Source organism: Xyrauchen texanus, chromosome 31, assembly GCF_025860055.1.
Source record: "Xyrauchen texanus isolate HMW12.3.18 chromosome 31, RBS_HiC_50CHRs, whole genome shotgun sequence".
NCBI lineage: Eukaryota > Metazoa > Chordata > Actinopteri > Cypriniformes > Catostomidae > Xyrauchen > Xyrauchen texanus.
This window is the reverse complement of record NC_068306.1, coordinates 3,721,614-3,747,681: the sequence shown is the minus strand read 5'-3', so window position 1 is coordinate 3,747,681 and position 26,068 is coordinate 3,721,614. Positions and strand designations below refer to the sequence as shown.

General features: G+C 40.1%; 1 protein-coding gene and 1 pseudogene across 1 annotated transcript in view; one reads left to right on the top strand and one right to left on the bottom strand.

The window, feature by feature from the left end:
- The window catches only part of LOC127625049 (zinc finger protein 208-like), a 632,925-nt pseudogene that overhangs the window by 410,821 nt on the left and 196,036 nt on the right, over positions 1 to 26,068 (bottom strand).
- LOC127625046 (nuclear factor 7, brain-like) overlaps positions 1 to 26,068 on the top strand; it is a 256,580-nt gene that overhangs the window by 199,412 nt on the left and 31,100 nt on the right. Inside the window, exon 7 of the mRNA XM_052100102.1 lies at positions 6,513 to 6,584. Coding sequence (XP_051956062.1) covers positions 6,513 to 6,584 — 72 coding nt within the window. The remainder of the gene's footprint in view (positions 1 to 6,512; positions 6,585 to 26,068) is intronic.

The window sequence follows — 26,068 nt, the reverse complement described above, 5'->3', positions numbered from 1 at the left end:
CGCTGCCGGAGATCGACAGGGCCCATAGGGCTCTCATCAGTTAACCTGCAGCTGGAGGAAAGCCGAGGGCTGTCATCATTCGGCTTCACCGTTATCAGCAGAAAGAGTTGGTTGTTTGCGAGGCTCGAGCTAAAAGAGGCAAGCTCATGTTCCAGGGTAGCCCGATCGCCATATATGAGGACTTCGCACCTGAAGTGATGATACAACGATCTAAATATCGGAGTGTGATGACGGACCTCTACAACTTGGGACTTAGACCAACCCTGCTTTTCCCTGCGAAGCTCTCCATCAGGACCAAAGATGGGGACAGGAGGTCATTTTCCTCGGTGGCAGAGGCTGAAGAATACGTGGCAAATATTCGGGTTGGCTCATCTGCATAACTCCGCTTTTGTATCATTCACCCAAACTATCTGAGAAGTAGCCAGCTGCTCGTAAATATGGTGTGTTTATCTTAATCGTATCCGCAATGCGAAAAAGATGCCCTACGGACACCTACATTTATACTGTTTCCAATGCTCACGGAATGCCTCGAGTGTTTTGGTTATTAGTTTGACAGCTGGTCATTTCCCGCGATGGACCTCTATTTTGGTAATACCATCGTTTATTTATATCTAGTGACTGTTCACATGTTCAGTTGATATGAAGGCTTGTTTGTTTAGCATTGCATGGTTCCTTGTTATGTTTAATATTTTTTCTATTGAAGGGCTATTTGTCCTTTTTGCGCCTTTTTTGCACGAGCGCCCTCCTCAATCACTAATCATCAAGGTATAAGACAGCCTGTTGACTCATTTGTGTCAAAAAGGGAATAAAGGAGGACATAAGGTCACTATTTATCCTTTTTTTCTCTTCAGTACATTGTAAGACAATGTAAGATTGAAGTGTTACTTGATGTTGAGTCTGAGTGCTCAGTCAAGTTTATTCAGTTATTGGGGGGGGTTAATTTTTATTTTTTATTTTTTTGTATTTCTTTCTCTCTCTCTCTCTCTCTCTGCATTCTTCCATCTTCTTTTGTGCTTCCTCTTTTTCCTTTCTTTGGATCCAGAGTCTATCACAACTTTACTAATTCCGTAGAATGGCTAATATTCCTACAATGACAGGCCACGGACTGCAACTAATCACTTGGAATGTCAAGGGAATGAATAACAGTATTAAGGTTGGTAAGGTTCTATTGCATTTACAACATCTTAAGTCCGATATTATGTTTCTGCAAGAAACACATCTGCGAACTGCTGACATGCTCCGAATCAAGAGGGCTTGGATGGGCCACTTGTATCATTCTAAATTCTCCCAAAGATCTCGTGGGGCTGCTATTATTATTCATAAGAATGTCATGTTTGAGCTGGCCAATACCATATCTGACCCCAATGGCCATTTCGTTGTGGTCACGGGTAAACTTCATAATGTACCAGTTGTCTTAGTTTCTATACACTCACCTAACGGATTATTAGGAACACCTGTTAAATTTCTCATTAATGCAATTATCTAATCAACCAATCACATGGCAGTTGCTTCAATGCATTTAGGGGTGTGGTCCTGGTCAAGACAATCTTCTGAACTCCAAACTGAATGTCAGAATGGGAAAGAAAGGTGATTTAAGCAATTTTGAGCGTGGCATGGTTGTTGGTGCCAGACGGGCCTGTCTGAGTATTTCACAATCTGCTCAGTTACTGGGATTTTCACGCACAACCATTTCTAGGGTTTACAAAGAATGGTGTGAAAAGGAAAAACATCCAGTATGCGGCAGTCCTGTGGGCGAAAATGCCTTGTTGATGCTAGAGGTCAGAGGAGAATGGGCTGACTGATTCAAGCTGATAGAAGAGCAACTTTGCCTGAAATAACCACTCGTTACAACCGAGGTATGCAGCAAAGCATTTGTGAAGCCACAACACGCACAACCTTGAGGCGGATGGGCTACAACAGCAGAAGACCCCACCGGGTACCACTCATCTCCACTACAAATAGGAAAAAGAGTCTGATGAGTCTCGATTTCTGTTGAGACATTCAGATGGTAGAGTCAGAATTTGGCGTAAACAGAATGAGAACATGGATCCATCATGCCTTGTTACCACTGTGCAGGCTGGTGGTGGTGGTGTAATGGTGTGGGGGATGTTTTCTTGGCACATTTTAGGCCCCTTAGTGCCAATTGGGCATCGTTTAAATGCCACGGCCTACCTGAGCATTGTTTCTGACCATGTCCATCCCTTTATGGCCACCATGTACCCATCCTCTGATGGCTACTTCCAGCAGGATAATGCACCATGTCACAAAGCTCGAATCATTTCAAATTGGTTTCTTGAACATGACAATGAGTTCACTGTACTAAAATGGCCCCCACAGTCACCAGATCTCAACCCAATAGAGCATCTTTGGGATGTGGTGGAATGGGAGCTTCGTGCCCTGGATGTGCATCCCACAAATCTCCATCAACTGCAAGATGCTATCCTATCAATATGGGCCAACATTTCTAAAGAATGCTTTCAGCACCTTGTTGAATCAATGCCACGTAGAATTAAGGCAGTTCTGAAGGCGAAAGGGGGTCAAACACAGTATTAGTATGGTGTTCCTAATAATCATTTAGGTGAGTGTATATACCCCTAATTGGGATAATGATGAGTTCTTTGTTAAGTTTTTCTCAAGTCTCCCAAATGTGGATGATCACCACATAATAATTTTCACCACACAACCTTTTCTTGTTGGATAGCAAACTGTTAAACTGTATTAATGCATGTACATATCACACAGTAGTGATTTCTGATCACGTCCCCGTTTCAATTGATATTGCTTTATTCCCCGATATATTTTCACCCTCCTTTTGGAGATTTGACTCTTCTAGATTATCAGATGATACATTTAAGGATTTTATTGCCTCACAGATTCATATTTATTTTGAACTCAATCAGACCCCAGATGTCAGTAGTCTTACTCTTTGGGAGGCCTTTAAGGCTTTCATCCGTGGCCAGGTTATTTCCTACGTTTCCCACTTGAGGAAGGCAGAAATGTCTAGACTATTAACTATTGTTGAAGATCTGCATAAATTGGACGTGATCCTTGCTGCCTTTCCATCCCCCTCCTGTTATACTAAACGGCTACAGTTACATGCAGAATATGATCTTTTGATGACAAATACAATAGTGAGACAACATAGACAAAGTAGACAACAGTTCTTTGAACATGGTGACAAAGCGGGGAAGCTCTTGGCTCACAAAGTTCGTAGGGTCAGGGCTTCAAGATGGATTTCAAGAGTTAGGTCCCCAGCAGGTGAACTCATATCAGATCAAGTTGGGATCAATTCTATCTTTTCAGAATACTATGCTACTTTGTATACCTCAGAGAATTCACCAAATGCTTAAGCAAGCTTTGATCTTCTCAATTTATTAACCTTCCCTAAAATTGATGGAAGTCTTGCTGGAAGTTTGGGTGATCCAATCTCTGAGCTAGAAATATAAGAGACCATTAAATCTATGCAATCTGCAAAGTCCCCTGGCCCTGATGGCTTTACAGCTGAGTTTTACAAATCTTTTGCCTCCCTGTTAACTCCTAACTTGACAAGGCTATACAATGATTCTTTTACAACAGGCCACCTCCCCTCAACCCTATCCAAGGCTTCTATTTCTCTACTCCTTAAAAAAGATAAGGACCCCACTTCTTGTGGTAGTTATAGGCCAATATCACTCCTAAATGTTGATTTTAAAAATTTGGCCAAAGTTTTATGTTCTCGGCTTCAGGTGGTGCTGCCGACTTTAATCTCCCATGATCAGACAGGTTTCACTCCAGGGAGACATTCTTTTTTTAATACCAGGAAGCTTCTTAATATTCCTTTCTCCCCCTCATCTGATTCACCGGAAATTGTCCTTTCTTTAGATGCTGAAAAAGCCTTTGATAGGGTAGAATAGGTTTATCTTTTTTGTTTTGGAGAAATTTGGATTCGATTCCAATTTTATCTCTTGGATTCGGCTTCTTTATTCATCCCCTGTCGCCTCTGTGCTCACTAATGGCTTGCGGTCACCTCTCTTTTCTCTTCACCGTGGGACACGTCAGGGTTGCCCTCTTTACCCTTTACTCTTTAATCTTGCTATAGAGCCTCTTGCTATCTGGCTTTGTAGCCACAACGGTTTTGAGGGAATTTCGCGTTACGGTCTAGTTCATAAACTTTCTCTTTATGCTGACAATCTCTTATTGTACATTTCTAATCCTGCCTCTTCCTTGCCTATTATTTTGGAAATTCTTGATACATTTGGCCACTTATCTGGTTACAAGATAAATTTGCAAAAAAGCAAACTTTTTTTGTTAATGCTCAGGCCAGGAAGTTCTCATACTCTATTTTTCCCTTCAAGATTGCACTAGGTGGATTCCAATATCTTGGGATTTTTTTCACTAATTATTATAATAATTTATTTGTTAAGAATTTTCAACCACTTGTAGATAAAACCAATTTAGACCTGTCTAGATGGACCTTGCTTTCTTTATCTCTTGTCGGTCGCATTAATCTTGTTAAAATGGTTATTTTGCCCAAATTCCTTTATCTTTTTCAACATATTCCAATTTGCATTAATAAGTCATTTTTTACTAAATTTGATGACACTTTGCGTTCCTTTTTATAGGAAAACAAACCTCCGCGTCTCAAAAAATCAGTTCTTCAACTTCTTAAGTCTAAAGGAGGCCTGGCACTTCCTAACTTCGAACATTATTACTGGGCTTGTAATATCAACCAGATTCTCTACTGGAATAGCCCTATCCATGCTGAAACCTGCCCTTCTTGGGCCAACATAGAGGTTGCATCATCAAAAGGAACTTTGTATTCTGTTATTTGCTCTCAGCTTCCTTTAGCCATTACCAAAATCTCAACTAATCCAGTTGTCACTAGCTCTATCAAAATCTGGGTCCAATTCAGGAAACATTTCGGTTTGCATAGAGCTTCTATCTATACACCCATTTTAAATAGTAACCTTTTCGCCCCATCTTGCTCTGACCCTGCATTCCACACCTGGGCAGTCAATGGCATTATTACACTTAAGGACCTGTATGTAGATGGAGTCTTTTACATCTTTATCACTTTTGTCTACTAAATACAATCTGCCCAGTAGTCATTTGTTTCGTTTTTTTCAGGTTAGACACTTTGTTCAAAGTTGTTTCCCTACTTCCCCAATCGCCCTCCTGAATGCCTCTTTGATCAATTTCTCAGCTTAAATGCAGGCCAGAAACATTTTATTTCAGTTATTTATAACCTAATAAGTACTCTTAACATTGACCCTACTGTTTCCCTTAAAGTTTCTTGGGAGCAGGACTTAGGAGTTGTTATTACTGATGAACAATGGAGTGGCATTTTGAAACTTGTTCACTCCTCATCAATATGTTCCAGACATGGTCTATTGCAATGTAAGGTGCTCCACAGAGCTCATCTTACTAATGCCCAATTAGCCAAATATTTTCCAGATAAGAGTGATGCCTGTAACTGCTGTAAGCAGCCTCCTGCTGACCACCTTCATATGTTTTGGAGCTGCCCCCAGCTAGCAGACTTTTGGTCCAGTGTTTTTGAGATGCTTAAAAATGCTCTTAACATAGACCTGGATCCCAACCCATTGACTGCTTCATCTTGCCGGGTTATTGCTTTTACTACAGTTTTAGCCAGACGAGCCATTCTTCTTAAATGGAAACATGTTGCCCCCCCCCAACATACGATAGGTGGATCCAAGACATTTTTTGCTGTATAAGACTCGAAGTTGAGATGTTTACTTTCTGGATCCCTCAAATCTTTTCATAAGACTCGGAAACCTTTCTTAGACTATATTAAAGGTTTACCCTGTTCTCCTTATTCTAATGGGGAGGCATTATAATTCAATTCTAGCAACAACTAATAGATAAGAGGAAAGATTCATACTGGAGAGATAAATTTGTTATGAATATTATTTTTAACTTATTTTTTCTTTTTTTTTTCTTCTTCTTCTTCCTTTAATTATTTTATTTAGATTAACCCCTACCTGTAATGTAGGGTGCATGTTATTGGTTCTATTCTGATTGGAAGTTTGTATGGAGGGTTGGGAACAGGAATTTAACTTGAGAAAATCAGTTTTTTTTTTTTTTTTGTTTGTTTGTTTGTACTTTTTCTGGTCTACTTTCTGTGTGATTTATAAAATGTACAGTTATGTTTTGTTTTGTTAATTACCAATAAAAAAAGATTGGAAATAAAAATATAAGATGCACACTTACTCAAAATCTGCAGACTTGACCTCTGAGACACATTATATTATGTTTTAATACCCATCAAGGCTGCATGATGAATTGAAATAAGATAGAAATCCAAATTTTTTCATGACATGTTTGATATTTTCAAGGAACTGCTCAAATATAAATACTTTGTTATACATTTTGAACCTGCAGCAACAGCACCAAAGATTTATAAATGAACAACAATCATTTATTTTATCATTTGCTGGCCCTCTACCACATTGATGGAATGTTTATTTTATTTTATTCATTTTCTTTCTTTCTATAACAGTTTTTATCATCCACAGGCTCAACACAAATGCCTGTTCCAGCAAGTACATCCAGACAACCTGCAAGAAGAACAACTAGAGAAACAACAGGTATTCATCCAATGTAGCTCCATCCATCAATCTATCAAATGTAGCTGCGTCCATCACCTATCCATCATACATCCGTCTGTCCATCCGTAATACATCCATAATGTATATCCAGCACAATGCAGTCATTAATCTATCAATCATTCATCCATAATCATCTGTCAAATGTACAGTACCTGTATCCATCCATCCATCCATCCATCCATCCATCCATCTATCAGTCTCTCCATTGTAGCTGCATCCAGCCATCCGTCCATCAATACAATGCAGCTGCACCCATCAATCTGTCCATCATCCATTCAATGTACCGTCCGTTCATCCATCCATCCATCCATCCATCCATCTAATGTAGCTGCAGCCATCAAGTAAATGTACCCATCAAGTAAATGTATAAGATCAGTGAGGTGTCCAGGGGTCATACCATGAACCACTTTAAAAACAAATAACAGGACATTGTATTGAGTTCTATACTGTACCGGTAACCAATGTAGTGAAGCCAATACCGGTGAAATGTGCTCCCTCCTCTTAGTATTTGTGAGCACCGATCAGCTGCATTTTGGACTAGCTGCAACTGTGACACAGATGAATGACTAGTCCCCAAGTAAAGGACATTGCAGTAGTCGAGTCATAAGCAGAGCGTTTCCAGCATTGAAGGACATCAGGGGCTTAGCCCAGACCATTCTATGCAAATATAGGGATCACTCAAAGAGTTTTTTTTTTTACAGTAACACTTTACTTTCAGTCAAAGTACATTTTAATTGTGTGAGACTTTAGTAGAACATAATATGAACTGTTGTGTATTGGTATATTACATTTTAAGTCAACAAAACAACTGTCCTAGAGAGTTCAGTCAATCCCTTTTCACCTGCTCCTGTCGCACTCCATTCTCATCAAGTGTTGCTGTCTTTTTCTCTCTCCTTCCACAAGAAAGCTACCAGAGAGACAAAAGGTGTTTAATGTTAACATTATTTTAACATTATGTAGACACACATACATACACTCTCTCTCTCAACACACGCACATTAAACATACAACATACACTATTCACCTCTTTTTGTCTATCTGGTGTCCTTCTCATTGCTTGTTATATTTCACTCTCGCATCACTTGCTGCTGTTTCTCTCTCTCTCTAGTACTATCCTCGACTAACTCATCCTCTCTCCTCCCTGAATCATCTGTGATGCAAAAGAACAGATACAGCACATAACTTATTGCAAATCAGCTTCAAACAACTAATTCATCAAGTGCTACATATGTCAAATTGTAGACCAATACCATTGAAGAAGAGCAGATCAGTGGGATTGCCCTAAGATCTATCATGATTCTTGACTTCATGTACATTAGCATAAAGTCATCACAAAAGAGTTATATTATAGTGAGTAAAGTGAGGTAAAAAAAATATTGAATATAAATAATTTCTATTTTTTGACATAAATAGTCAAAATGATGTATAAGATCCTCAGTTAAAGCAATACATGAATGACTTTAGTCTAAGTTCATTGACACACCATGGCATCGAACTGTATATAATTCTCATCATCTCTATGAGAATAATTCATCTGTCAAAATCCTTTCATTAGGATCATTGGGATAAACAATGTTTCACTTTTAACTTTCTCTAAAGTAAAGTGACTGATTAATTGTTACCAGTTTCCATGCCTGATTCTGGCACATCTGCTGCTCCTCAGTCTGTTGCTCATCTTTGCTACACTCTACAAAACCATTTAATCAAATCAAAGTGTATATTTACTACAAACTAATATCACAAAACAAGTCACACATACATTTTATGTTAATGCTTATTGGTTATCCTTAGTGAAAACAACACCTGATAAACAAGTTAAGTATTCAGTGCAGTGGAATACAATTAGTGTTCTTGGCTACCTACTGTTTCATACTGTTCTGTTTTATCAAACTATACAGAATGGACGATTAAAGCTTAAAGCATTAAGACGATTAAAGCATTGCTTACTTTATTTATTATATGTGTCTAACATTACAAGTGCCAGAGCCCAGCTCTCTGTCTGTACGTCACTCAAATCTGTCCCCCTGGGAACCTGACAGGAACACTAACAATCCACTTGTTACATCCTTTCTCTTTTTTTTTTTCTTCTTTTTCACAAGTTATACATTTTCTTTGTAAACAAAATTAACATTTTTCTTCTCAGTGCCTTTAAATGTAAACATTAATGCTTCAGCAAAATGCATGTAATGATCTTGCCTAAACTCAAAAACAAACTTATAACATGTCCTCTTAGGATATAACTTCCAGTGCATATTTTGTAAACTAATTCTTGGCAATATATTCCTTACAAATTAACTGTCATCAATAACTCCTTTACCCTTTTCCCCTCTCTTTTACAGTGCAAACGCAAACCACAACCATACCTAAACAATGACCAAATATGTCATATATTAATGTCACTTAGTATAATCCCTCAAATAGGTAGGCATTTTAACCTGTCGACCAGACCTCGTAGTAACAGTGCTTTGATCACTACCCTGACCACGTTCAGCAGCTACAGTTTGTGTGTTTGTCAAAACCCCTGTTTGTGCAAATGTTGAGGTTGGGCAGTAGTTGTGCCTGAGGTGGCGACGGTTTCTCCTCAGAACACTACCCGACTCCAACTCAACCTCATAAGATCTGGGACTCACTGGTCTAATCACTCTAGCTGTTTTCCAGGTTTTACAAGGCTCAAATGGGTGGACTCGAACACTATCTCCTGATGTGAAACAGTCCAAGTCTTTTGCTGTGCTGTTGTAGTATTTCTCCTGGCTTTGTCTGTTGTTAATCAGTCCCTGTTTGTTGTTTGACACTTTAGGCTCCAACAGTGTCTCTTTAGTAGGAAGAAGGGTCTGGGTCCTCCTGCTGAGAAGTCTCTGTGCTGGACTGGTGGTGAGACCTTGGCTCGGTGTGTTGCGATGGTCCAGTAGGGCTAAGTATGGATCCTGTCCAGCAGCTGAGGCTTTCTGCATAAGATGTTTTGCTGTTTTGACAGCTGACTCAGCCTTTCCATTGCTTTGTGGGTACCCAGGTGACAATGTTCTGTGCACAAATTCCCACTTTTGGCTGAACATTTTAAAGTCGTGTGATGAGTACTGTGGTCCGTTATCAGAGATGAGCACATCTGGAATCCCCTGCTGAGCAAAGTGTGCTTTCAGTTTGTGAATCACTGTGGTACTTTTGGTGTCCGGTAAATAATCAACCTCCCAAAAATTTGAATAATAGTCCACGGTTACTAGGTAGTCTTTATTGTGCCAAGAAAACAAATCAGTTCCTACCTTAGCCCAAGGTCTGTAGGCAATGTCATGGGGATGCAATGTCTCTTTTTGTTGCTTGGGGTCAACTGACCTGCAGATGGCACATTTGGAAATAAACGTCTTTATTTGCTCATTCATCCCTTGCCAGTACACACACTCGCGTGCTCGTCTGAGACAACCTTCCACTCCCAGATGTGTTGAGTGTATGCGGCTTGTCAGGTCAGCTCTTAGTGTGTCAGGTATAACTGCTCTTTCTCCCCTGAACACTATGTCATTCTGAAAGCTCAGCTCGTCCTGAAAAGCAAAATAGTGTTGAATGTTTTGCTCAATGTCTTTTTTGTTCTGAGGCCATCCTGTAAGAATCAACTTAATCACGTCCTGCAACTTTGCGTCCTCCCTTGTTGCATCGCGAATGGCTGATAGTCTTTCTGCAGAGATAGGTAAGTAGGTAATCATGTTAACAGTCTCTAGATCTGCCTCTGTGTCTCCCTGATTGCTGTCAGGTAAATAAGCTCTGCTTAGTGTGTCAGCTAGTAGCATGTCTCGCCCAGGCACATAGATCACATTAATGTCGTATTTCTGCAGTCTGAGTAACATTCTCTGCAATCTCTTTGGTGCACTAAGTAGCGGTTTTCTCACAATATTCTCCAGTGGCTTATGGTCACTTTGTACAGTCACTTTTCTACCATAAGTATATTGATGGAACTTTTCCATTCCAAACACTATGGCCAAACATTCTTTTTCTATCTGTGCATAACCCCTTTCTGTGGGTGTCAGCGCTCTGCTCGCAAATGCCACAGGTTTAACTTTCTGTGTCAGGGCTGCTCCTAGTCCTGTCTCTGAGGCATCACATTGCAGGGTTAACTCCTCATTTTGGTCAAAGTACTTGAGCAGTGGTGCGTTTGTTATTTTGTCTTTCAATCTTTTAAAAGCTGTCTTGTGCACCTCAGTCCATTCCCACATGTTGTCCTTGTGTGTAAGTTGTCTCAAAACTTCACAGTCATCAGAAAAATGATCACAAAACTTTGAAAGGTAGTTCAGCATACCTACAAGTCTCTGTGTACCCCCTTTACATCTGTAGGCCTCGGCAACTCCCGCACTGCCCGCACTTTCTCCGGGTCAATGCGGAGGCCTTCTGCTGTCAGCAAGTGTCCAATGTAGGGTACAGACTCTCTCCTCAGTTTAAACTTGTCTGCATTGAGTTTAATGTATCTTTGTCTGCACCTCATTAGAAAACATCTCAAGTTTTTCTCATGATCCTCGTCTGCTTCCTCTTGTGTGTCACCCTCCCCCGTAATCAGTATGTCATCCGCAATGATATACAAACCCGGTAAGCCCTCCAGTGCTTGCATGAGTTTCCTTTGGAAGACTTCTGGAGCTGGGCTTATACCCATTGGCATCCTGAGCCAACGATACCGTCAGAATGGGGTTGCAAACGTGGTTAGGTAACTGGACACTTCATCCAGCTTGACGTGCCAAAATCCATGCTTTACATCACAAACAGTGAATAGCTTGGATTTTGAGAGTCCTGGCAGGACATCATCAATGGTCAGAAGAGGAAAATGGCTCCTTTTTAGTGCTCTATTCAGTGGTTTGGGGTCTATGCTGATCCTTGGCTTTCCATTTGGTTTTGTCACTGACACCATACTGCTTATCCAGTCAGTGCTGCACTCCACAGGTGCTATGATTTCTTGACTTTCAAGATTCTTTATTTCCTCTTTGAGTGGGGTCATCATTGCAACAGGCACTCTGCGTTTTGGCAGTTTTACTGGTGGTACACTTTTGTCTTTTTCAATGTTGTACTCGCCTTCTAGGCAGCCAACGCCTGTGAAAACATCCCCGAACTCTGTCTTTATTTTCTCCATATTTGTCAGCTGCACACTGTTGTCAGGCGTTTTGTCTGTACATTGTGTTTTCACTATACTGTCAATCGCCAGTATGTTCTCATACTGCACTTTTATCAATTTCATGGCTTCACTAGCCTTTCTTCCCAGTAGCGGGATCCTGTCTTCCTGGTCCACCACTTGAAACTCAAGTCTGTACAGTTTATCATTTCTCAGATTTCGGAGTTTGACTTTACATTTTCCAAGTGGGCGTAACCTGCTTTTTTTGTACATGACAAGTACTTTCTCTGTGTGATCCAACTGTATATTTGGGTTCAACAGTTGCATTGGGATAACATTACAAGTAGCACCACAGTCTATTTGAAAGTTAACTAGCTTTTTGTCCAACAACATCCCTGCAAAGAGATGTTGACTTTTGCTGTGTGCTTATTTCACTTGATTTATTGTCTCTTGGTTTTCTCTGATGTCTGTTATTGTCATGATGTCCTCACACGATTCACTTGACTCTGAAATTGTGTGTACCGGTCTGCCTTTCTTGTTTTTCTCAAACTTGGTCTTGCATTTTTCAGCAAAGTGGTTCTCTTTCCCACATTTCTTACACTTCTTTCCATAGGCGGGACATTTGTGTTTATTTTTCTCATGTGTGTTGCCACAAAAGTTACAGTTAATCTCCTCCTTTTTGTCTCTCGTTGGATTCTTCTTCATTGCATGTATTTCTTCCACCGTTTTCCCTTGTATGGTTTTGCTGTTCTCTTTTGACAGTTCAGTGGCTCTGCATATTTGCATGCACTTATGCAGCGTTAAGTTTTCTTCCCTTAACAGTCTTTCCCTCATCGCAGGGCTCTGTGTACCACACACAATGCGGTCTCTTATTAGTGAGTCCTTAATGTCACCAAAATTGCATGTGCTGGCCAATACTCTCAAATCTGTGACATATCTGTCAATATTTTCGTCTTGTCCTTGGTCTCTAACAAAAAACTTATATCGCTCAACAGTCTCATTTAGTTGCGGATTGCAATGTTTATCAAACTGCGTTATCATTGTACTCACTGTCCTCCTCGCAGATGTATCACCGCTTGTCAGCATTTCTAAAAGTTCCCTCCCTCTCTCTCCGAGGAGGTAATTAAACAACTTAACTTTAGTTGTCTCCTCTGCATCGGGCATCGGGAGGTCCGTATATAGCGTAAACTCCTCCTTCCAACTTTTCTAAGTTTTCGCTAAGTTGGCTGAATCCAAACAAAGTATTGGAGGTGGCTTGAGACCATCCATCGCGACGTCTGGCGCTCCTTTCTGCTCCCGCTTCGGCTCCGTAAACACTGGGCAGCCCCTTGCTCGAGCTCGCGGGCTAGGCTAACTAGAGCAAGCTAGCGGCACTTTTCAGTCTTCACGGCTCGGTACTAACTTCGGCTGTATTCACGACCGTTGCCACCATGTTTCATACTGTTCTGTTTTATCAAACTATACAGAATGGACGATTAAAGCCGTATCATTGCTTACTTTATTTATTATATGTGTCTAACATTACAAGTGCCAGAGCCCAGCTCTCTGTCTGTATGTCACTCAAATCTGTCCCCTTGGGAACCTGACAGGAACACTAACAATCCACTTGTTACACCTACAGCATGAACAATAACAAGGTTATGTAGCTCATGTATTTCACTTTTCTAGAAATGGGCACACTTATCTCGAAATGTGTAGCTGTTGTTTATCTTCAAATGCGATGATAAGCATGCTGGTCCAAGTGCATGTAATAACTGGTAATAACTGCGGGTGAAAGCCAGCCAGATGATGATCTTCAGACTTTAAGAACAAAAACAAATGTGAATTCTTACCCACTGACTTCTTTCGGAAAAATCCTCAAAGCCTCATTTGCTTCATTTTTGCTGTCTTTCCTGTTAATTGCCGTTAACTCGCCACTAAGTAACGTTAGTTGATGTCAACGACTGTGCAAGCTCCTCCCCTACCTGCTGCATATTCAACAGAGAGGAAGAAACGGAGTCGCCCATAGGCTACCGACAGCAAAGCAACTTATTCTATAGGCTAGATTATGCCTATGTCTATTTTTACAGGCTGTATGCAGTATGTGCAAAGCCAAAGCACAATGAAATAAGGCAACTTATGATTTCAGGGGTTTACATAGGCTTTTGTCCGGTTTCATATTTGTCAGTCAACTTTTCAAAATACATTCGGGGCTACACTCAAAACATTCGAGGCTGAAGCCCTGGCAAAATCGGCTGACGCCGCGTCTGGTCATAAGATGAAATAAAAGCATGTATAACTTTCTCCAGATCGCTCATGACCCTAAGTCATTGTTAATATCTGCACCACATACATCAGATCCAAAGATGATGATCTCTGGTTTCTTCTCATTTAACTGGAGAAGATTTTGACCCAGACAACCTTTAATGTCTTCTAAACACAACAACAACAAATTAAAAGAACTGTTCACTCCAGACTGCAAGGGGAGATAGATTTGAGTGTCATTTGCATAGAAGTGATAAGATACACCATATTTCCTAAAAATCATGCCAAGGGGTAGCATATACAAAGAAAACATTATCAGATCTTCCTTCAAGATAAGATATAAACCATCTTAAAACTGTATCTTGTTATCCCACAGCATGCCTTAGACGACGAATATGAATTTGATGGTCAATAGTATCAAATGCCACACTGAGATCCAACAAAATTAAAACATGATTACATGAATCACCAATTAGTAACAAATAATTTGCTGCCCTTAACAGAGCTGAATCAGTACTGTGAACAGCCCTAAATCCAGATTTAAACGTGTCTAAGACTTCAGCTGAGATAAAACTACTTTAACCAAAATCAGTGTCGTAAACTGGAGGAAAACTCAGCCTTTATTTTCTTTTATCAACAAAACGTTTCAAAAACAGTTCACAGATATCCACAGAGGGGTTTACATCAGCTCTCTCCGGGTTCAGTCATCTGTTAATGGTGTTGAACAACACTCTGGGAGAGTTCGAGAGTAAAGAAATAATATTAGAAACATGATTTGCTCTTTTAATATTTCAATAAACCTCCGATCAGCCTTTCTACACTCCTGTCTGACAGCACGAGTAGCATTATCTAACCACGGTTGACCTCTATGATGTTTTTATACGAGCAATAACATCCCAAATATCTGAACACTCAGAGTTAAACACAGTAACCAGCTCATCAGGACCTGCCTTAAAAGAGCGAGACTCAATAAATGATGTAAAGGAGGAGGATAAAAAAGCATTTGTAAAAGCCGTAGATGCAGATGAAGCATTTCTCCTGTAATATTCCTGTAAACAATTGCTGATGTTTTCTTGTGATTTGTGTTGACAGTATTGAGGAGGATGCAGCAGTATGCAGGTACAGTGTGTGATCTTCACTGTTCTCTCATATACACTTACAATACTTTACATTTATATACTGACAGCTGACTTACTGCACTACACTTTCATTATACTCTGATTCAATATTACATCAATCAAAATGTTTGTATTCTGAAGTGATTGATATTCTCTGATCTCTCTCAGTGGATGTGACTCTGGATCCTGATACAGCTCATCCTAATCTCATCCTGTCTGATGATGGAAAACAAGTGACATGTGGAGACATTAGACAAAAACTCCCAGATAAACCAGAGAGATTTGATTACTGTGTAATGTGTCCTGGGAAAGAAGGGATTCAGTTCAGGCAGATTTTATTTTGAGGTGCAGGTGAAGGGAAAGACTGACTGGGATTTTGGAGTGGCCAGAGAATCCATTAACAGGAAGGGACAGATCACACTGACTCCAGTGAATGGATTCTGGACTGTGTGGTTGAGGAATGAGAATGAATATGAAGCCTGTGCTGGTCCTCGTGTCTCTCTGTGTTTGAGAATGAAGCCACAGAAGGTTGGTGTGTTTGTGGATTATGAGGAGGGTCTGGTCTCCTTTTATGATGTGGAGTCCAGCTCTCATATCTACTCTTTCACTGGTCAGTCTTTCACTCAAACACTCTTTCCATATTTTAGCCCATGTCCTAATGATGAAGGTAAAAACTCAACTCCACTGATCATCACACCTGTCAGTTACAATTAATGAATTTACACCCCATAAATATAAAAAACTACATGAACATTAGATTTGTACATTTCTTAAAAGACAATGTGAGGTATGGTTGCTAGGGAGATCAGTATGGTTGCTAGGGAGATGTGGATGGTTGCTAGGGAGATCTGGATGGTTGCTAGGGAGATCTGAATGGTTGCTAGTGTGTTGTTTAGTTTGAGCACAATATCATTGACTCTGTGCACTTGAGTCGGGAAACATGAGAACAAACTTCTCCATCAATGAAACTGTCTCCAGCTTTTCCACATCACTGAGAGAGAGAAAATAAACTTTTCACACTCTAAGAACAGTGTTTATCACCTCAGATTAAAACTGTATTCAAATAAAATTCATCATCTTAATAAAAACAATCAAGACGCATGAGGCAAATGTGTCGTGTTAAATACGTCATCACAATTTTCTAAATCTCTGGTAAGAATGAAAATAAAAAACACACATTTATATTTGGAGATTGGAGATGCCCGTGTTACACTTCATGTCTGTTTCTTTTATTTGTATATTTTATGGGTTGACATTTAATCTGTGTTTGTGTTTTGTGGACTGTAATTTGTGTTATATTTTTTATTCTTGATCCCAGCGACATTAATTAATTAATTAATTACGGTGTAATTTTAGGCTGTAAAACTTTCATGAATACTCGAATGATTGTGTTGATAATCAAGAAATTATAAACATTTTATTTGTACTAACAAAACAATCAATCCTACCAATAAAGTTTTCCATTCAAATGTTGTATTTATTTATTGGTATTAAAGGTTCATTAATTATGGTACATATAATAAAGACAACACAACATTAATTGTAAAAATCACAATGGAGTCACAAATACTGTAGGTACATCAATACAAATATTCACAGAAGTGTGAATCTGCAGCAGAAGCACATTTATTTTGTCTTTAGGATGTTTGAAACACATTATGATGTTGTAGTTCAAAAATAAAGAAATACTTGAATTACTAAACTTGCATTTGTGTATATGATACTTGACCATCAGAAACATGAGATTAATTGTTTAATACTTGCTTGGCATCTCGCAGGAAGTCACGCGGGTAAGTGGCGGGAAAGTCATTGTTCATCCTTTCCCGCGTTAACTCGTGCTTCAGTAATTAGAGAAATTAGACGATGAATTTCAGATTCTAAACCAGAGGCGGCGGCAACCGATTTTGCCGGGGCTTCAGCTCCGAATGTTTTGAGTGTAGCCCCGAATGAATTTTGAAAAGTTGACTGACAAATATGAAACGTACAATAGCCTATGTAAACCCCCGAAATCATAAATTGCCTTATTTCATTGTGCTTTGGCTTTGCACATACTGCATACAGCCTGTAAAAATAGACATAGGTATAATCTAGCCTATAGAATAAGTTCCTTTGCTGCCGGTAGCCTATGGGCGACTCCGTTTCTTCCTCTCTGTTGAATATGCAGCAGGTAGAGGAGGAGCTTGCACAGTCGTTGACATCAACTAACGTTACTTAGTGGCGAGTTAACGGCAATTAGCAGGAAAGACAGCAAAAATTAAGCAAATGAGGCTTTGGGGATTTTTCCGAAAGAAGTCAGTGGGTAAGAATTCACATTTGTTTTTGTCCTTAAAGTCTGAAGATCATCATCTGGATGGCTTTCACCCACAGTAGGATAAACCTCAAGAGGTCCACTACGACTGTCATTACATGTTGTAGCCTCTAGCCTCATTGTTGTTAGCGCATCCGCCTCTCACACCAGAGACCGCGGTTCGAGTCCCTTTCGGAGTGTACTTTTCTTGTTTATCTGGTGTTGTTATAAGGATAACCAATAAGCATTAGCAGGGACGTGCACAGACATTTTGAGGGGCAGGGGCTCAAGTGAAAAAAGGGCACTTCTCATAATTACGTATTTTTTTACTTTTTTTAAACAAAAAAGTATATATATTAACACAACTCTGACTTCCTTTTTAAAAAATGTATTTAAAAAGTTAATTAATTTTATCTTCCTCAAACTCACGCAATTGTTTCATTTTCAAAAGTCTACAAAATAATCAGTTCACACAGAAACCATGGTCTCCTTAGTATTCAGTTTTTAAAAAACATTTATTAGGCTTCAAAAAATAAAACAGCTTTTAATTTAAGTGAACTTCAAACAATCCTCACATAAACCCATAATAAATGTCATATTTACCTGTGCCCTTCCAGTCTAACAGGTAGGACATATACAGAATTGAATAAAGTTATCAGACAGTCTGCGCAGCATAAATTATAAATTATAGACTAATCCTTATTAAAGCTACGCAAGGTCTTTAGTCAAGAGCAGTGAGTAATTTTCTCTGTTCCCTTTGTTCTTTGATTAACTTTACTGACAGAAAGCTTTATTGGATGCTGGCCCTTTAAGAGCAGCCGTTGCTGAGACGCGGATCTCACACGCGCCTCATTCTCTCACAACGCTTTATGTCCATCATAAGACTGCTCTTATGTTATGAAGATACTTGACAAACGACATTTTGGCATAATTGTGTGTGTTATTGTAAGATACTGGCGCAGTCAGGACATTCACATGCAGCGCGCTCTCTTTTGACTTGTCACGCATTGGTTTGAAGCAGGTTTAAAGTTTTTACTCAACGTTGTGTGGGCCTTATGTAAAATACGGGAAAAATCGCGTCCCTTATTGATTTGATACGGGACGCATCATTTTACTTGTAAATACGGGATGATTCCGTATTTTAAGGGACGGGTGGCAACCACTGATCTATATATATAACTGGATTGCTCATAGAATTCTAAACTGCCAGAAGTAGGTGAAGCTACCGGAAGTGCTCTGGCGGCCATCTTACTATTCCCTACCGACAGAGGGCATCGCGGCATGTGCAGCGTTTAACCGCGAAACAACACTCACTTAAGGATGCGGCTAAAGTGCCCACAGGTTGTAATTTATGACTATGTACATATTAAACACACATTAGTCGTTATCCCCATGTAGAGTGGGCATAACGATCATAATCTTTAATAATCAACAGTAAAAAAACAACACCAAAGTGTATTAATAACCCATTTTAATAACCCCATTGTTTCTGACCATGTCCATCCGTTTATGGCCACCATGTACCCATCCTCTGATGGCTACTTCCAGCAGGATAATGCACCATGTCACAAAGCTCGAATCATTTCAAATTGGTTTCTTGAACATGACAATGAGTTCACTGTACTAAAATGGCCCCCACAGTCACCAGATCTCAACCCAATAGAGCATCTTTGGGATGTGGTGGAACGGGAGCTTCGTGCCCTGGATGTGCATCCCACAAATCTCCATCAACTGCAAGATGCTATCCTATCAATATGGGCCAACATTTCTAAAGAATGCTTTCAGCACCTTGTTGAATCAATGCCACGTAGAATTAAGGCAGTTCTGAAGGCGAAAGGGGGTCAAACACAGTATTAGTATGTGTTCCTAATAATCCTTTAGGTAAGTGTATATATACATATATACATAAACACACACATAAATTTATTTACTTTTACTTAATGGAATTATCCATTTGCATTCATTTCTGGAATATGTACATACCACCTTGTGAGCATTTAATTATTTCAGCAATCCCCTGATCTTTTAAATCATAATTAGAAATAAGTTTATTGACATATGCACACTCAAGGAAATCATACATATTTATTTGTTCAATAACAAAAGCTTCCAAGTACATACAAAAATGGACTTAAACTGAACAATACAATAAGAATTTGCAGATATGTGGGAACAAATCTGCTAATGGATTTAACAACAATCCCACATTATTCAGCTTTCAAAAGAATGTTAGCAAGACATGCCATCAGAGCTAGTGGCAACAGTTCTCCACCGGATAGCACAGTGACACTGGAGGCAACATCTTCTGATATGCATTTCAGGCAGTGACGTTCAGCCTGAAACAGAAGACACAGAGAAAAACCACTGTATTTCTTCCCAGCTTGTCCATGTTCAAAGAGGCTGTGGTGGGGTACATAGCATACAGTTAAAACAACTATGAAAATGATTCTGTGCACTACCTGTTTATCAGCACTCAGTGTCGAGAGTTCTTCCCAAGATGAACACACTGATCGACATGAAGTCCTGGGGTGGATTTATAAGACCGTCAGACAGCGTCCAGAAAGTCTGCAAGACAGCTGAGAGATTTCTTCAACAGCACACACTCACAAGGCCCATCTCTGTCCCCACAAAGGTTCTGGATCTCCATGGTGGTTCTGCATTCAAGGAACTTGAGGCAAATGTGTTCAACCTAGAACTATACAACAATCACATCTTCATACTCAAAGTGCATTGCAGAAAGCTGCACAAACATCAGCCTCCACTTCATTGCCAAGGAAACATGTGCTGCATCACACTCCAAACGGCTTAAGAAAACTCTGGGCAAGCTTGTACTGCAAAATAGAATAATTAAAAGTTTGATATAAAGATCAGGGGCCGGTTGCACCAGCTATACAAAAGTTTAAACTTAGCCTAGTTGTGGCATAAATGAGCACGAAGTCACAATTTACGCACTACTAAATATTAAACTTCAGTACAATGTAACCCTACGTATAAACTAAATATTTACAGAAGACTCAGAGCAGGTGTAACTGATGGAATAAAAAAAGCAGACTGATATTTTATGACATCAATAAGCTCATGTTTTGCATAATAGGCATCAATCAAATAATTGTGATTTTGACAATTAATTGACTGTTTTAGGTGTTTCATAAATATGATGAATAATTACCATACAAACTCACTAATTCATTTACACAGATTTTTACTAGCTTGAGTCATATAATAAAATAAGGGTATGATTTCCTTTTCAGGCTTCAAAATCATATGAATGACAGTCAAATATAAAAGTATAAAATGTTAAATAATTAAAATAATATCTTAATTATCAAAATATGTTTCTCAAGAGAGCTGCTCTTGTGACGTCCGCAGTGAAGGTTTGTACATCAACCGTAACAAAATCAAATTGAAGTTCATGGATTTTTAATACTTCTGTGCACAAATATGAACGCTGCTTAATAGATCAATGCAGGTAAACGTCATAGTATGCGACTACTCATCACTTTATGGAGAGTTTACGACTTACTAGTTAAGACTTGCCTTAAGAACAGGTGGAGCAACCAAATTAAGCACCGACTTAGTTGTGTTACGGTTGTGACGTAATGCAGCTATGTTGTTTTTGCTGTTGTTGCTGCTGTCTCCTTCTCCTTTAGGATTGGTCCTGGATCTAATGCAACGCTATGGGTGGTTGGATCAGAGAAGAGGCTTGGACTATAAATTCCCCGGAATTTCTGTAGAGGGTGCTCTCTGCCTCTTTGATTGCCCCGGTGTTGTACTGTGTGTTTGTTAGCCGGTGAAAATGTAGCCCAATCGTGTGATTTTATGTGCTCTTAGCTTGTGTTAGCAGAGTATGGTGTAACTACTTTGATACTGTGTGATTTGTACCTAGCACATCAGTGCCCCGTGATCGTATTTGTATGTTTATGATTAATTTGAGAAGCCGTAGGGGGTGAGTGCCTTGTTTTCTTTGTAGGCCGAAAGGCCGTTATTTTTCTCCTGGTTATTGTGCTAGTTAAGGAGATAGGGTATTTCATTGTATGTTTTGTTCTTTTTTTCGATTCACAGGAAAGGTAGTTTTCGTGGGAAAGTTAGTTCTGGTTGGTTTATTGTTTTGGCATTTGCTCACCCCTGAAGATCTTGCTTCTACTTTTTTCCTTGCTTGTTTGATTCTTTGATTCTGTATTTTCAATATATTGTTTTATGAATGTCAACATAAGACGGCCCTGAAAACAACTCAGAGGGCAAGAAAATAGCAATAAACTCAAGCTAACTAAAGGAATTGGTTTTGTTGTTTATGTTACACCCTGACCTAGACCAGGGATCGTAACATAAATTGGGGGCTCGTCCGTTGCATATCAATGAAGGTAATTGATATTAGTTTCACATGCATTTGTTGCCTGGTAATTTTCCTTGGGTGCGGGACTAATTTGAGGAGTGTAAGCATGGAATTTGATTTAACGTCATTTACGCTTGTCTCCTACCACGGAGGAATTTAATAAATGTCGTAAAGCTGATTTGTTACAAATTGCAGATTTCTTTAATATTGTTGTTCCTAGGGAGGGCGAAAACAAGTTGTTAAAGAGAAGTTGTATAGCAAATTGGTGGAGGCTAGAATTTTGCCTGATGAATCTGTGGAAGGAGTAACTGGGACGGGTGCTGAGGCAGTAGTTGATGGAGATACCTTTTCTTTTCCTAGCATAGATCCTAGTCATTCCCGATTTGATCCTATGCTAGCTATTAAATTGAAAGAGTTGGACTTACAGTTAAAAAACAGGATTATGATGCACAGCTTCTTCACTTTCGGACTCGGGAGTTAGAGGTTGATAGTAAATTTAATTTACGCAGGTTGGAACTGCAAGCCAAATTGCCATCTAATGTACCTGTGCCTGTGCCCAGATCTAGACCACCATCTCCTCGTTTGCCAGTTTCACCTGCACCGAATCAAGGTCTACCCATTACCTCCTCTGTTGGTGCGTCTGTGACCAGCCTTGATGTGAGTAAATACATTACACTTGTTCCTCCTTTCAGAGAGATGGAGGTAGAGTCGTATTTTGTCGCTTTTGAGCGCATAGCAGCTACATTACATTGGCCAAAAGAGTTGTGGTCGCTGTTATTGCAATGTAAATTAGTGGGTAAAGCTCAGGAAGTGTGCACATCTTTACCTATTGAACAAAGTTTGAATTACGATACTGTTAAAGCTGCTGTTTTGAGAGCATACGAATTAGTACCTGAAGCTTATCGTCAGAAATTCAGAAACCATCAGAAAATTTCCAGTCAAACATTTGGCGAGTTTGCTCATGAGAAAACTGTGTTGTTTGACAAATGGTGTGCTGCAAGCAGGGTTACAACATTTGAGCAATTACGTGAACTCTTGTTGCTAGAGGACTTTAAAAGTTGTGTTTCAGAGGACATTGTTGTGTATCTGAATGAGCAGAAGGTCTTATCTGTGACTAATGGCGCTGTTTTGGCAGAAGAATTTGTGCTCACGCACAAAACTGTTTTTACTCCGTCTGTGTGTAGAGAGAAACATGGTTCATCTGTTGAATTTCCTGTGAGAAACGATTCAAGGTTTTTTTTAAGGGTAGGGAAAACGAGAGAATAGAGAGGCAGCCTCGAGTGTGTTTTGTAATACAAATGTGGCTCGTGAGGGAGAGAGGCGTGTGTGTTTTTTCTGTCGTGAGCCGGGTCATTTGATTGCAGATTGTAAGCTGGAATCAGAATAAACCATCTGAGAAACCAAAGGGAGTTGCTCTAGTTCATATTGCGCCCTCTGCGTGGAACTCTATTAATCCGCATACAAACTTATACTGCCCATTTATTATGAACGGTTCAGTATCTCTCTCAGGTGAACAGGGACACTTGAAGCCGATTACGATCTTGCGAGATACGGGTTCGGTTCAATCTTTTATTGTGGAGAGCGCACTCGATTTCTCAGAACGGTCATACTGCGGATCTAGCGTGCTAATCCGTGGCATTGAACTCGGTTGTGTTAAAGTTCCCTTGCACTCTGTTTACCTCCAATCTGATTTGTTCACTGGAGTTGTATGTTTGGGAGTACGTGCTCAGCTTCCGATAGAAGGAGTAGGTTTGATATTAGGCAATGATATTGCTGGTGGTAAGGTGTTTCCTCAGCCCATTGTTGTGGACAAGCCAGAGGTGTCTGGGTTTTGTGAGCGGGTTGATGTGGGCCAACAGTTTCCTTCTGTTTTTACTGCTTGTGCGGTAACCCGTGCTCAGGCTAGGAAGTTTGATGATGTTTTAGATGTGTCTGAAACATTTATGACTGATAAAGTTGACAGAGAGGAATGTGTGCAGGATGTTTCTCCTAAGGGGTGTGATTTCGACCAGGATGTTGCAGTCCAGTTTGAGTCTATGTGTGGAACCGGCAAAGAACAGCTGGCGGCTGCGCAGAAAGCTGACCCGTCTTTAGTCAAATGTCTCACTGAGGCTGTACAAAAAGATGAAGTAGCAGATAAGGATACGGCTTATGTTTGGGAGGATGGAGTGCTTATGCGTAAATGGTCTCCATAAGAGAAGGATCTGAGCTGGAAGACTGTTTTTCAGGTAGTGGTTCCTCATAATTATCGTGAACAGATTTTGTGTTTAGCTCATGATCATGCTCTCTCTGGCCACCTGGGAGTAAACAAGACTTTTAGTCGCATCCTTCACTATTTTTACTGGCCTGGCTTGAAAAAAACGGTTTCAGAGTATTGCCGTTCTTGTCATGTGTGCCAGTTAGCTGGTAAACCTAATCAGGGAATTCCTAGTGCTCCTCTCCATCCTATTCCAATTGTGTCAGAGCCATTTGAGAAAATTATTATTGATTGCGTTGGTCCATTACCCAAGACTAAGTCTGGATATCAGTATTTGCTGACTCTAATGTGTGCTGCTACACGGTATCCCGAGGCAATTCCTATGTGTACCATTAGGGCTAAGAATGTGACTAAAGAGCTAGTCAAATTTTTCTCTACATTTGGTATTCCTAGAGTGATACAGTCGGATCAAGGTACAAATTTCACCTCCAGGCTGTTTTCTCAGGTTCTGGACTGTTTGTCAGTAAAGCATAAACTTTCTAGTGCTTACCATCCAGAGTCACAGGGAGCACTGGAACGCTTTCATCAGACCCTGAAAAGTATGTTAGCGTACGTACTGTTTTGAAACTGGGAAAGATTGGGATGAGGGTGTTCCCTTGGTCATGTTTGCGATGCAGAGACCGTTCAGGAATCCTTAGGTTTTAGTCCTGCCGAATTAGTGTTTGGGCACACTGTGCGGGCCCGTTAAAACTGTTTCGTGAACAGTTGCTGGCAGAGACAACCCCCAAACTAGCGTACTTGAGTATGTGAAGTCGTTCAGAGAACGCCTACACCGAGCTCGTGAAGTGGCACTTTCGGAGTTGGGCCGTACTCAGGTTAAAATGAAGACCCGCTCGATAAAAAGAGTGTCTTTCGAAGTTTTCAGGAAGATGATTTGGTGCTTGTCTTTCTTCCTCTTTCAGGGTCGCCATTGCAGGCAAAGTTCTCAGGTCCCTACACCATCAAGCAGAAATTAAGTGACACTGATTATGTCATTTATACTCCTGACAGAAAACGAAAGACCCGAGTGTGTCACATTAATATGCTAAAAGCCTATGTAAGGAGGGATGTAGTTCAAAAGGATGACGTTCAGAATATGCAAAAAAAACACTGATTCCATCTCTCCTGCTATGGCAGCCGTATACTGTCCTGAGGATGATGGGCTGCGAATGCGAGATGTATCGTGTGCTCGGTTGGATAATTCAAAGCTTTTAGTGGATTTAAAGTCCCATCTGTGTTACTTGAGTGAAGCTTGTCAAAGTGATGTTATTGCGCTCATTAAAAGTTCCCTGCTCTTTTTTCTGATGTGCCAAGTCAAACTACAGTGTTGGAGCATGATATTGATGTGGGTGATTGCTCTCCTATTAAGCAGAATTCCTATCGTGTAAACCCCATCAAGAGAGAAATAATGCAAGAAGAGACTGCATATTTGTTAGAACATGGTTTTGCTGTGCCAAGTTCCAGTTCATGGAGCTCACCCTGTCTGTTGGTGCCTAAATCAGATGGCAAATTTCGATTTTGCACCGATTACGCAAGGTAAATTCCATAACGAAACCCGATTCCTATCCTTTACCAAGGATGGATGATTGCATTGATAGGGTTGGCGCTGCAAAGTTTGTGACTAAGCTCGACCTGTTAAAAGGTTACTGGCAGGTACCTTTGACCGCCAGGGCTTCAGAAATCTCTGCCTTTGTTACACCTGATCACTTCCTAGAATACAAGAGGATGGCTTTCGGATGCGAAATGCACCGCCACTTTCCAACGCCTGATGAGGATAGTGCTGGCTGGGTTAGGAAACTGTGAGGCATACCTGGATGACATTGTCGCTTGTTCATCTGACTGGGAGCAGCATCTAACAAATCTGTATTCAGTTTTTCATCGACTAAGTGATGCATCGCTTACATTAAATCTTGCTAAATGTGAGTTTGGTAAAGCTGTTGTGACATACCTTGGGAAATGTGTGGGTCAAGGGCAAGTGCGTCCTGTTAATACAAAAGTTGAGTGTATTATTGATTTTCCCGCTCCTAAAACGAAACGAGAGTTGCGCCGCTTCTTGGGAATGACCGGTATTACCGTGCTTTTTGCAAGAACTTTGCTGAAGTTGCATCACCCCTTACCAACTTACTGAGTCAATCTAGAGTGTTTGAGTGGACTTCAGAGTGTCA